We start from the raw sequence: 14,323 nt of genomic DNA on the forward strand, positions 1-14,323 counted from the left end.
ACTTCTGCTGGTCTCTTTGAGGAACATGGATTAGGCATGTTGGATTACAATGTGTCTGTTCCATCTTTACCCCATTGTCTGCTGTTGAGGGAGTCAGGGCACCGCCAAGTACATTCAATGGTCGTCCAATTCTGGGTTCTCTGAAGGCAATTATCTTTTTTTTCTTTTCTGATCAGGTCACATGAGTGGAACCAGTTCCTGAGTGCCTTCCCCTCCATGTCCAATGGTGATAGCAGACACCATTATTTTAATAGTTATAGTAATAAAGACAGTTCTCATATACACGTGAACATGTATCATTGTAAACAAAGAAGAGGACAAGGAGTTGCGTTCCAATCACATGAACTGTTGTCAGAACCAGCTCAGAAAACATACATGTAACACATAAAGAACCTGGACAGGAGATGTGTTAAAAAAATATTCCCTGGATAACCTCTAGCGAATTCAATGCCCACTTTGCAGTAAAAACTGCGATGTGGACATGCCACTATTTCCAAAACTGTCGGGGTTTTGGAAATCGCAGCACGTCAATTATACCTACGGAAATGTCAGTGGTTTCCCCATAGGTATAATTGAAACAGAAAGTTTGCAGATTAAAACTCTGCGAACTTTGTGTCTAAAGTGCTGTGGGAAGAACCGCGATGCGTTACCACTGCAGTTTCTCCTGCAGTGCTTTTTTGCTGAGGGATGTCCCGTGGGGGCCATAGCCTAATGTGTATGGCCACCTTTAAAGTTCCCGGGCTCCTAAGCAAATGCTGTAACATGCCCCAAATACCATATGCCATCTACTATACTGGTATCGTTTTATGTGGCAGAGGGGCCTTGGTGCAGTTGCTACCTCTACATGCTTTGTAGCTATGTCCTTGTAGATCGTATATATATGGTCAAATCCGGCGCACTACCTAATACTGGTATGTGTTCCTTGCAAGTGTATCAACATAGTCAAGTAATGACTCCCCAGTCCGAGTATTGTTTCCCTGATGCCTGCCTTTTCCCATAATCCTCATCCTACAACCATGCCAAATATTGTACATGAATTTGGTCCTAAAACACATTCCGATTGCAGCCGAGTGAAAGCTCCTGTGTCTGATTAATCACTCATGTACTTGTTAATGGAAGAGGATGACATGGTGCTTATCTTTCCTCACCATGGACTTGCTTTTATCAGCTCTCTGTATAACATATTTATAAATGTTTATTCTAAAAGCCTGGTAAAAATTATTCATCTTACCTTGATTTGACACTTCTGCCTATTAACCCTTTCATTTCTCTGGGGCCTTGTAGGAAGATTGCAAGACTTAGAAACCCTATGATAAACAAGGAATGTTAGGAAGTTACTTGAAGAGTTGCAGTCATCCTAAAGGTTCCTTTACGGGAGTGTTGTCTGTGCAGCCATTTTAAAAGGGTTATCCAGGATTAGAAATTATGGCTGTATGACGTCTATTGGTCACAGTGCCATATTGAGCTGTAGGCTATGGGGCCTATGTGATCGACAGACATGATGTCACTTCCTGAGAAAAAGAAAGCAACAATATTTAAAGGCAAACTGAACATACCTCTGAAATAGGAAACTGTGAAGGACGCGGAGATGATCTCAACTAACCAACTTTCAATGCCAAGACTTCAAATGTTTTAGCATAGAAGGGTAGAACATGCCCATTTACCCAGTGCAAACCATTCCAACTACCTTCACATACATTGCAAAAACAAAAATAAATATATTTTACAACCATTGAGTTTCAAAACAATGGCCATGTGCTCAGTTGCTCAAAACAATTAACCACCTAGACCACCTAATCTATGTAGCCCATCATGCAAAGGATGACCAGATATAGGATTATTGTTTGGCCATACTTGTCCAGATTGTGACAAGTGATCTTCAGTCCCTACAACCATATTTGCTGCATACCTGATCCTAAATGTGACTCTCTGCCGCTGTAAATGCATTTGGTATCCTGATAATCTAGTACTGCTTATAAGTGTTTTATCTGTTACCGTGTATAGCAGGAATTTCAGACCATTGGGTTCCAGACTAGAGAATTTTTACCTTCAACTTATATTAACGCACAATCCCTCCATGTCTACATTGGACGACAATAATAATATTAATAATAAATTTTATTTATATAGCGCCAACATATTCCGCAGCGCTGTACAATTTGTAGGATTCAAATACAGACAGAAAATACATTACAAAGAAAGTTATTTCACACAATGGGACTGAGGGCCCTGCTCGCAAGAGCTTACAATCTATGAGGTAGAGGGGGTGACACAGGACGGTATACTCTTTTTATCAGTGGCAGTCAATGGTTAATATATGAAAAAATAGGTTAGTTACTAAGAAACATAATGCCCACCCACATACAGTGGTTGTAGTTAAAAGATGAGAAATAATCCAGGCAAATATTTAGTCACTCTGGATTTCTCTTACCGTACTCCATGTCTGAGCATAAATTGTCCTATCTTGTGTGGTATGTGCTCAGTATGCAAAGAGTTAATAGGAAATCTATAACTTGAAGTCATTTGTCTATCCAGACCACAAGCTGAAACATCTCACTTCTAAAACTTGTACATCATGTTCTTTATATTTGACAGATACCAAGGCAAGTATGTCTGTATGTTCAGGATGTGACGTTATTAGTACTAAAGGCATTATGCTGCTTTTCTGTCACATTGTATCATCAGGCAATTGGTAAAGAAACACAGACATTCAACCATATTGTGAACCCAAACTACGCTATCTACACAAAAATGTGAACTTTTTTTCTTGCATTCTGTTTACATATACATTGATACGATAGAAGTTACAGGCCTAAAGGCTGAGGCTGTAATATTTAGAGAACGTCATTTGGCCATAGGTTTGGTCTGTCTGCTAGCCATTGTTATGGATCTGTATCTTTGGATCGCATGAAGATCCATTTTTTTTAAATAGATTATAAACTTATTTACAAATCCATGTAGGGGTCGCAAGACCAAACCGCAAAATATGAAGCGGGTCTTATTTCTGATTATTTAAGAAACTTGGTCTTTTCTATTGATGGAGTCTGTGGAAAACCTGGACTACATATGGATCCCATCTGATCCAATTTCCATGGACCCCCACAAGACAATGGTCGTGTATATGGGGTCTTAATCTATGATGTCTCACTAACAGTGACACTTGTTTGGTGTGGATCTCCATATAGCATTACATATCAGGCTTTGTTCACACTTCACTTTTTTATGAATTATTATTATTATTTAGAGCACCATTCAGTCCAATGGTTTACATACAAAACATAAATTCACAAGACCAAGTAGACTAACATAGTGACCATCTGATACAGTGGGACACGGGGCCCTGCCCGCAAGGGCTTACAATCTATAACGGAAAGGGGATATAGACTCTAGGTGTTTCTGTGGCAAATATCAGAGGTTGATCCTTGGGTTTTTGCCCTAGACACCAAGTGGAAATTCTTGTAAAATTTGACATTCGTCAATAGGGCCTTCAGAAATCAGAATGACACATGTTGTCTTTGGTACCTTTTCGTGGTTCAGTTTAAGGATTTATTCCTTTTAGTTATTTCCTATCAATCCATTTGTCTCCGTGATGTAGATTGTAGATAGATGGCTCTGACCTAGACAGTCACCGTTTGATTTTACCATTGTAATTTGCTTTGGACTGAAGGAAATTAATTGTATCAGATCAATAAGATCAGCGCAAATCCCTATGAATATGGCCCGTAAGTGTAACATTCTGGTTGGGTGAACATAATCACATTCAATGTTGTTAGTCTTCATATTTTCTAAGGAAAAAAAGGTTTAGACCATTGTTGGGCAACTTAGAGGGAGGTCTGTGATGGGCTAATGTCTCGCTGATCATTGGGGTTGTATAGTCCGTTATAATGGGGTCCGCTGGGTTTATGCCTGGTTTCCACCCGAGAAAGTCGGAGAGATGCAGAGAGAAAAGGTCTTCTTGCAGGACTTTTCCCTTTGCAATTTTTAAGTGGTTTCAGGGGTGGAAACCCCAAATGTAGATCAGGCACAGATGTGAACCTAGCCTTAGTTGAGATGGGCACTGGGTCTGTAACATACCCTTGCAAAAGGATATCTCTTGCAGCACTATGAAGGGGGTATGTGTCCAGAGAACAGTGTCTGGTACCTTTATACGGTTATACACGTGTTATACATGAATACCACCATATTGTCATAGTCTTGAATACCTGCTCTTACGTATCACAAAGTTATTGCAAAAGGATGTAATACAAAAGTAAGTCTAGAGACCCCCTGTAAAGAAGTCCATTATCAGAATCTAGCAAGTCTACCCAACTCAAGAAATACATAGGATAGGGTCACCCGAATCTTATAGTGTTGTTCCCTTGTGAGTTCAGCGCACTGTTGGCTTTCCAGCAGTATATAGAACGGCCTATGCCCCAAACCATGAAAGGTCCTCTTTAAGGGACATCTGTACTATCTGTCCATGCAGTTTTTATACATCCTTGATATGTCTTATCTAATTTTGCTACAAATCAGTTTCTCATACATGTGTTACTGGGACACCTTTGCAAATATCACACGGAGAACATAACTGCAATCCTGTATCAATTCCATGTCCATATCTTCGTTGTATTTCTGGTGAAAGTAAAACAATGTGTAATCTCCAGATAGAGAAGTGTGAGATCTCCAGGATAGTAATGGAGAAAGCAGACATATGACATCACTTGGCTACAACTTGGAAAAATAACACGTTGCAAATGGAAAAAAGGGAAACGATTATCTCATGGAACAATGTGAGATAAAACAAACACATCAAGGAGTAAACATGAGGTCCAGAATTATGTGAGCCAGATGTAGCAGAGCTGAATTTGTCATATACTGTGTGTTCCTCACTGTTGTGTTCTGTGCTGTGACTTAGATCATTTATACCACCTTTTAATTGGCTTATTTCAAGCCAAAATTTTATTACAGGGCATTTGTGCAGCATCTTGGTGCACTTGTTGCATTAAAGCCTGATAAGCTGCGCCCAGTTGTCTAGCAAGTTGGCAACATGCGTCACATTTATGTCAGTGGCTAGTCATAACCACAGTAGTGAATCTGCAATAGGTCCAGTACTCAGTATATACAGACAAGTAAGGTACTCACTGAAGAATTTGTAGACCTGTGGTAACAAGTGGTGCACATGACAAATGCAACACATGTGGGTAGTTATTTTCTATAGCTAACGCCTTTATATAAATGAGGCTGGCCATACATATTAGATTTTGGATGACCAATACATGATGGAATTATTCATACAAACAATGTGACATTACAATCTAAACTGCCTGATCAATTCCTTAAAAAAAAAAAAAAACTATGCGCAGTGAGTTTGCTTTTGGCAAACTTAAGCCTGGTATGTACAGTGACTTTATTCACACAACATTAAAAAGTTGTCCAGGACCTGAAGATACTTGATACTGATGACCAATCTACACAATAAGTCACCAGAATCCAACACCCAGACCCCATGCTGATCAGCCATTTCAGGTGCTGGAAGCGGGACTGTAGTTGCAGATGCTACCACTACAGCTGTATACAGTGTGCAGAGCGCCATACACTGTAGTGGCGGCACAGAGGAACTGCATCCCGGCAAGTTTTCTGATTTGGCTATAAGAAACAATCAGATCACAGCAGGCTTTACACATTGGTCATGTCATGATTGTGTATGTGGTGCACAATATCATACAATCTTTAACTGAGGTGTCATGTCACTAGTCACCAGGTAGCCCTAGCCTAATATTACATATAAGCACACCTTAGGAAACCCTGGACTGCCTTGTGTTTATGTAATGTTAACTGTAACTTGTTGTAATGAGTCTACCTGCAGTCCTATGTAAAACGCCCCCATAGAACCCTGCTCCATGTCTATAAGGAACGTAGGCCAAATGCAGCAAAGCGATGCAGTGCTAATTGTTACATCACTTTTTTGCACAAGTGTGACATATGGGGATAAGGGGCTGTCCATAGCTAGGTGAGTGTTTGTTTTCCCTCCAGGGCTTTACTTATTATGCAGCTGAAGTGTTTTCTCAGTTGCTGGATGTGTGAGGAGGAATCTCAGCCGGTGACTCCTCCTTACTGGGCCTGTGTAACTGGAGAAGGTCTGGGGGTGGATCACTCCTGGAGGCCGGGAAGGAAGGGGGAGCTGTGCAGCCATTGGCAGGGTATGGCCATGATTGATGGCTGCTGTGTTGTGGAGGGGAGAGGGAGGGAAGTGTTCAGGGGGGAGTGTGTAATCCTTCATTGCAGTGCTGCTGGCTCAAGCTCTTTGCACAAGTTGATGTCTGCTGGAGTGTGATATATTCTCTCTCTTTTCTTTTTGTTTTGTTTTTTTGACTGTTCGTCCAGGGCGAGGGTGGTGGTTAAAGCCCGAGCTGGATGGATGGGTATGGGGAGAGGGGCAGGACCCAAAGCCCTGGGACTCTTCAAAATCCTCACCGTCTTCTTGTGCACATTCCATACAGGTAAGGAAATCCCTAGCTGTCTTATTTTTTGAGAAGTCTATTAGAGGGATGTCCTCTCCCCCATGAGGGGCCCCTGGATAGGAACCACATGTGTGTACCAGACCTGCATTGTGCTTAATCTTATTGCTATTATATCATGTTATTAATAATCTGTTGTATTAGAAAAGTTGCTGGAAACAAAGTATCGATAGTTCTATGTATTAGTAGTTCTATAACTTTTATCCATCTATTGAATTCATGATAGATAATGTCGATTCTAATAAAATCAATAACTTTATCTATATCATCCTCACATATTCCATAAATAATTTGTAATTACATGTGTCTTATATCCCAGTTCTTGGCCCGGCTCTTACTCTGCTGGGATCAGGGAAATGCTTGGCTTATTTGTGGTGTCTCCCTGTTTATTGCTTTTTCAAGGTAGGGCCGTAGGACCTATAGAATGAGACCCGGGATAGGCATCTGTTTCCAATGAATCTTACTGTTTTGCTGGCTTGATCCTTGCCTGCAAATTCCTGCCAACCTTGTTTTTGTTGGGGGAGGAGGGCAGACTCCACACTGGGGGTTTTGTTCCTTGCGAGGGCTCGAGTTTCTGCAGACTTAAGGTTTTTATTCACCTGGAAATGTCGCACTGTTCAGTCCTTAAATAATTGTATTATTTGCAGTCATCTGTGTATATTGTATCATTATTGTATCCAGTAGGTGCAAGTGTTTCTAGTTACCTGTACGAGTTCAGCATGTCCTGTATGTTGAAGTTCTGATCTTCCCCTTTAAGAGCCGTTTCTTTTCTCCTTTGGACAATACTACTTTCTATTGGTGTGGAACATAAAGTAATTGTTCATTTATGGCATGCCGTCAAGGATATAATGTAATGACTGGCTACGGTTTAGTGTTACTAGTTTTATAGTACTGCAGTATATATTAGGAATTACAATGGGACTAGACATCTTGGAGAAGCCGAATTCTGTCAAATTGTTTGAAACTGTGTTTATCTGTTTCTGGGAAAGCTGGGTGACAGTTGTAGTTTTCAGTGATTCTGAATAAGCAAATCTGTCTTGTTGTACAGCAGACCAAGTACTACTCTGTAGCCAGGCAAAGTTTTAATTCCAGGCTCTCAGAAAGCTGGGTGATATTGCATATATACATTGTTAGTATCTTTCACTGATCTCCTATAGGCATTTTGACTTTATGGTTGTGTTGTGTCAATGGTTCATGACGTGACAATTGGGTCACCCATACTTCTGTTTGAGCTGTGAAGACCACACAGCACATGGATGGCAACTATGTCCTGTCTGTGATATTCATGGACCCATAGAGATCAACGAAGTGATTGGTCCGCAAAACAGACCAAAATAAGTTGTGTCTTTGTTTTTTGGCCTGATAGAAAGTGCACATGGAAGTATTAAATACAATGGATACATGTTCTGTCTGCACTATATGTGGATGATGCGTATGTGAATCACTGACATGAGAATAAGCCCTAAAACTGTCTCCGGAAATATCATGATGAATTTTCTCTAGCCCTTATCTGCTGGTTTGCAGGAGTCTTTGAGCCTGACATCCATATAGTTGAAGATGATACAGCAATTGACTGAAGTGTGGCCTTAAGGGCCTGGCCTGAGTCTTTATCTCTAGGTGAAGATCCTGCTTTTTAGAAGATTTGTCAGATCGAAGCATCCCCTTTGTCCTACAGAGAGAGGTTCACATTAAATATTTGGGGGGTAGGGCTGCTAGGGGTTAACTACCCCCTCCTCTTGGAATAGCAGTGTCTCTTGTATCCACAGATGAAGCACAGATGTGAAAATATTTTCTTTGCAGGCCATGTGTCTCCAAGCTGTTCACCTTCTGCTTATTGTATACTTGCTACATATTGTATTATTTTGTAAATAGTTTGTTAGACACATCTTACTGTGATTCGCATGGTACAGATTGCAAGCTCTTGGGAACAGACTGTAAAGTGTCACAAGTGAAGACTGTGACATTTAGCCATTACCCATAAATCCCGCTCTGTCAGATTCTTATCTGCTCCTCAAGCAATAAAGTTGAAAGAACAACTTGATTTTTGTATGCATTTGTAGCGGCAATAAAATGTTAACACCTGAAGCTTTGTGGCCTGTGTTTACACATCTGAATTTCCATTACGACTAGTATATTCCATTACTGGGTTAATCCTGTGATGGGGGTTGTGACTCTCCTGTAGGTGCAATAGAAAGGTATAATGTGACCTTCCAGAACCCTGGAATCTGTTTTTTAAATCGCTGTTAGGCCAGGTTTCAGGATTGGAGATTAGGGCGTTAAGTAAATTTACATAGCAAGAACAGATCAATCAGGTCTGGGTTATCTGTCAGTATTACTAATGCAGGTATAGCTTTAGAGGTCACTCACAAGACACACTGCCTGCCTATGGAAGGATTTATGTACCTCTTATTTGTCACAATTTTCAAGATAAAACATAAATTTTTTCCCTGTATTTATAAAAATTGCACCAAAAGAGAGAGATGACGTGTATAGATGTATCTCTCTTGGGAAACTGGATAACTACTCACGTTCACTATGCTATGTAACACAACGTTCTGGAGTCTGGGAAAGTCGGAAGACGTCTACTGTGGTAGAGGTCTAATATTGGTCATTGGTTGCTTCCCCAGAAACCACTATAGTTATTGGTCTCTAACCTGTGGTTTTCTTGCTCTTGCAAAAACTACAACTCCCAGCATGCCTGATAGTGCTACAGTGGTTGGAGGCCGCTCCTCTATAACTAAGGAAGATTGAAAAAAATTGACACTAGAAGATGTCTATAAAATTCATATTGACTTATTTTAGGGGATTGTAGACCATCATGATGCCCATTCCGTTGCCAAGAGCTTGGTTAAGGGGGCATGGGGAATCTGTGGTCGGTCTGCCATAGACCCTTCTCTCAACAAACGGTCGCATTTAGTGAGCGGGATAATTGATGGCGGCTTCATGAGGCCCAGCACCTGTGTACAGGGTACGCCGAACCCAAACTAGATTCACTTCCTGTGTTAACACACGGGGCTGTGTATACACCTGGTCAAATAATTGGTCCTATTAACAGGCAATTATTTTGGTGAATTGTAACTGCTCTGTTGCCCTTAGCTGTACAGATGGTGTGCTTCATTACACCCTTGTAGTTGGGGGTAGGGGATGACATCATACAATGTATATGTGAGATCATAATTAATAGGCCACAGGGACCAGGCTGTATATAGGGCTGCTGCTATGCTGTGTAGTATAAAGGTATTAAATATCTCTATCACAGTTGTTATAGGTAAATCTCATCTTTTATGTTTTTGTTACTACATTCCCTGACGCTAGGTACTTGCATAGTATTTCTTTGAATTGTCACAGATTTGTAAAGTCACTTCAGAGCCTTCTCCCCGACACCCCTCCTCCACCCCTTCAGGCTATTATCCATCCTGATCTGAAGCTCTTTGTCCCACCTCCACTAGCTTGTCACTCTTACCTATTGAGATAAAGCACATTTCTAGAGAGTGTTGTAACTTTTTCTCTATAGAAAATCCTAATCTTGTCCTATTTGTCTGTATTTGTGATCCTATCCCATTATTTCCTGTTGCTGATAAAGCACCTGCATATTCAGCAAAGATGGTCTTTACTCCTATCGGGCCCTAATATCCTTATGGCAAATTCATAGATATGTTTTTGGGCGTGTGGGATAAAAGTAAACCCACGCAAACACAAGGAGACCATATAAGTTCCTATATCATCCATGGTTGGACCCAAACCTAGGACCCCAGTGCTGCATAGATAACATAAACCACCATTTTTGTTTTGCTCAGGGACCTCAACATCATAAATGTGTAAACCCACCATAAGGCTAAGGGAGACACAGATAGAAAACACGTCGCTGATAGTTTTCAGCGGACTTAGTCATTGAGTTAATGCTGTGTTTTTCTCTTCCCCTATTAAATCTATGGGAAAAACACTCACAATTCATTCTGCAGCTCTATTTTTTACTTTCTGGTACTGTAAAACGCAGCGTTTTTCTGCAATAGCCCAAAATGCAATGTTTTCTCAATGTGGGGCCTTAACCCAAGACCTAGTTGAGTGTGAAGTCTAATTATCTGTATTGGGAATATGGTGACAGCTTTGGGAAGCCGGTTTCTTATCTGTAGATAAGCGTGTCATGCGGGATTTGTACAAGCGGTATTCAAGGCCTGTATGATGATTTACAAGGTAAGAAGAACAAGCTGTTAAAAGGTTGGATCTTCTCTTCTAACCCTTTACTTTCTACTTTTTAGACTTGGAATACAATGACAGCATCTTCTAGCTTTAGTATCGGAGGCATAAAGTTGCCTGTAGCTATGGATTGGATGTTTTCTATGCCCTAGTTCTTTCCAGCAGTCGCAGATGATGACCCCTCGTACATGATGATAATGCTTAGTTGGTGTTTTGATTTTATGTTTCCCTTGCAAAAGATTCTGGGACAGGATATGGGTAAGATGATATTGCTCACAATAGAGCTGTTAGGCTTGCAGAAGCTCGGGCTTCGGTTACTTGGATGGAGCGCTGTTTTACAAGAGAGATATTTTTCAGCTACTGTCACACACAACATATTTACAGTGATGTCAACTGGATCCATTCCATGCGGTTACTTCTCAGCGTCTCATCTTTTGCTTGAGTTATTTTGGGATGTGTGATATAAGACCTCTTTTTATGTGCCTTATTAAAGAACACCCTCCCACCTGTCCAGATTTGTCCTCCTTTATGAGGCTTTGACTTTTTCTAGATTGCCTTATACTCCTACATGGGTAAAACTGGTCCTATATACGAGATTTTAAAAAAAATGGTCAAGCTTGCCCATGTCAGCTGACAGTCATTAAAAAAAAAATTAGAACAAATGACTTCTGTTTTCAAGAAAACTGTGTGTAATCTGTTGGATCATGGACTACATAGAAAAAGTATTTGGTCTTTTGTTTGTGTGGATTTCCTTCCATACACTAAAAACCTACTGATAAGTTAATATGTAATATTGGATGTGACCCCTTTAGGATCTGGGCCAGTGTGGGTGATGTCAGTGTATAAAGCAGAATATTCTGGTGCTATATCAGTAAACCAATGAGTAGATCCATATGGACACTCTAATAAGGAAGTAGAATAAGAACCGGGATCAATAGGGGGGAGCTCAGGGTCCTAGATTTAAAATTTTTGGAGGTTTTTTTTTTCTTATTACTTAAAACCTATAAATTCTGGAGCAGACATAAGGTAGAGGATTGTAATTCTCTGTATCTCTTTTAATATTCTTAATCTTACTTTTTATGAGCCAAAGACTATTTTCCTTGGCAGTTTACTATTCATGAACATAGATGTGATCGTCCAGATGTTTAATGCCCAAATAGATGAATAGAGGCTTAGTCCGGCCCTGAATGCTAGTTACCATAGGCATTAATTGAGCTTCAACCTACAGGTCTCCCAAGGTTTCCTGTTGTGAAGGCTTTGAATAAAGAGGCTCTGTATCTTTAAGAGTGCACAGCTTTTCTCCCTTCTCCACCCATCCCCCCTTCAGTGTAACTGAAACCTGATCTAATCCCTTTGCACATGGGGTAATTTATTGGCCTGTTGGGCTTTTCTTGATGGCAAATTGCATTGTCTTTCTTCTTGAGTAGGAGCTTTAGTGAAGCTGCCACATTCCACAGGCTCTATTCTCAGCTGATCTTTCACACCCCTCTGAGTACAGTCAAATACGTTTTATTGGGCGGCTTTGTTATGCAAACAAGACAATAATAATCAGACCATTATTCCGCAAGATTGCCTGATTAGCAGTTCAAAGGAGGTCACTGGAAGGACCCCGCAGCTCCCAAGCAAGTTCTCCCAACACAGGCCCATCTACAGATCCTTCACTTTCTTCTACTTCTAGTAACAGAGTCCTTCCTACAATAAGTAATCACATAATCCTTCACACTAGCATGAAACTAGAAAAATTACTTTATGTCCATAGGGGCATTCCTGGTATTGGCCACCATAATGGGTAACCAGCAGTTGTGTACAAAGTGATTGTTGGGGCATTGAAATGCAAATCCTTTCATTAAGATGGTGATCATTGAGGCTGTTGATCACACTAAGCACTTTCTGGAGTGGGGGAGGCCAAGCTTTGTTAGATGAATTTCATCTAGCTGTGAGGTTAGTCTTCATTGGGTTCTAATGATTTCGGATGAAGCTCAGAAGCAACATAAAATTGTGTGTGATAAATACATGGTGATATTGGGTTGCAGAAAATGGCACGTGCACAATTAATTTTACAAGTGATATAGAGAAGGGTGTCTTACTTTTTTAGAAAACAAATGTAAAAGAAATTACATGTTACAAAGTTATTATAGTTGAAAAAAAGGTTCATCCATTGGATGGGAAAGTGGAAATTTAATAGTAGACTAAAAATGTAATGTTTTTTGGTTTATACAAAGAGATACAACATTGTTGGATTTTCAGGGATCATAACTGATAAGCCATTTCATACAACTCCATAGGAATACATTACATGTGAGATCGAAAGATTGCTTGTTTAGTCCCCATAAAGCTGGCAGGTCTGGTTGACACTTATGGCCATATTTAGGATGTGTACATTTATAGATCTCCAATTAGATAGACATCCAGGTTAATCAGAATTGGGACTGCACAATGGTGTATTGGTAAAGGCATAAAGATTATAATCCCGCAGTTGACTCCGCAAATGAAAGATGTTGGCAGGACTTCGGGGATATTGCAAACTTCAAATTGGAGCCAGAAATCGTCACATAATAAAGTTGTATGATGGTTAGTTTATCACTGCTTGGTCTCACTTATCAGGTTGTTAAATTATTAAAAAGTGCATGCATCTTTTATTATAGTCTAGAAATACACCTGTCTGTGGCCGTGCTGGCAGCTAGTTGGCGTGGAGTGAAACACTATGCAGAAGAAATCTGATTGTTTGCTAGTTCACACTAGGGAGAAGAGAAAGAAACAAAAGTAGTAGAACTAGGAATCCCACCGCTGCTGGATAACATTAGCTTCAATGTCTGGGGGCTTATTGTTTGTACTATGGAATATGACATGAGTTCTCCTTGATGGAAAAAGGAAGACTCGCTCTAGCGCCACCTTTTGGAAGGTAGCTCCCTATAGATCAATGCCTGGTGTTCCAAGAGGATTACAGCCAAACTCCAAAAAGAAGAGTCTACTGTTTTGGGGTTATTGCTCCTCCGTACGAAGCAGGATCAAGGTTAGGCTAGCCAAATCTTAAAAAATGTGTGGCGGCCTAAAGCTGACCACCCAAATAAATGTTGAGTTTCTCAGCATCTACCATCTAATGTGTATGGGAAACAGCGGGAGAAAGAATAACAGACCTGTTGTATTTTAAAAAGTGGTGATGGGAGCAAGTTCTTCTTTCCACCAAGGATGTCTTCTTGGCATATATTCTTTATCCTAATAAGTCCCTGTTCCATCTCTCCCTAATAAGATATAGTGCCCCTTCTGATCCTTCTTCAAAGATGGGTGCCACAAGAGCTACTTGACAACCACGTACCCTTGGATCTAATGAACTACGGCATGACCCAAGCAAAATTTGGACAAAATGAATTTTCTGAACACAAGATCTTTGCTCTTTCCACAGTGGTTCTTCCATATTGATAAGATTGCAGCCTTGGATATTTGAGAAGGTCACAGGTTGAAAAATGAGGTTCTAGCCAATTAGTTTATTGATGGGAAACCCGATTTCTGAGGCCATTAGACACAGCTGTACTTTATTTCCAGACTCTCTTGCTTGTTGCAGGGAATAGGAGAACCTTTGAATAAGTCTTTTTAGTGTTCATTTCGATCAGCTAATTTTTCAATCTTCT

At 40.4% G+C, this 14,323-nt stretch overlaps 1 protein-coding gene across 1 annotated transcript in view; it reads left to right on the forward strand.

The window, feature by feature from the left end:
• The window catches only part of RGMA (repulsive guidance molecule BMP co-receptor a), a 34,889-nt gene that overhangs the window by 10,339 nt on the left and 10,227 nt on the right, over nucleotides 1-14,323 (forward strand). Inside the window, exon 2 of the mRNA XM_075273223.1 lies at nucleotides 6,364-6,479. Within this exon, the coding sequence (XP_075129324.1) occupies nucleotides 6,364-6,479 (116 nt within the window). The remainder of the gene's footprint in view (nucleotides 1-6,363; nucleotides 6,480-14,323) is intronic.

The sequence above is a fragment of the Leptodactylus fuscus genome, chromosome 5 (assembly GCF_031893055.1).
Source record: "Leptodactylus fuscus isolate aLepFus1 chromosome 5, aLepFus1.hap2, whole genome shotgun sequence".
Taxonomy (NCBI): Eukaryota; Metazoa; Chordata; class Amphibia; order Anura; family Leptodactylidae; genus Leptodactylus; species Leptodactylus fuscus.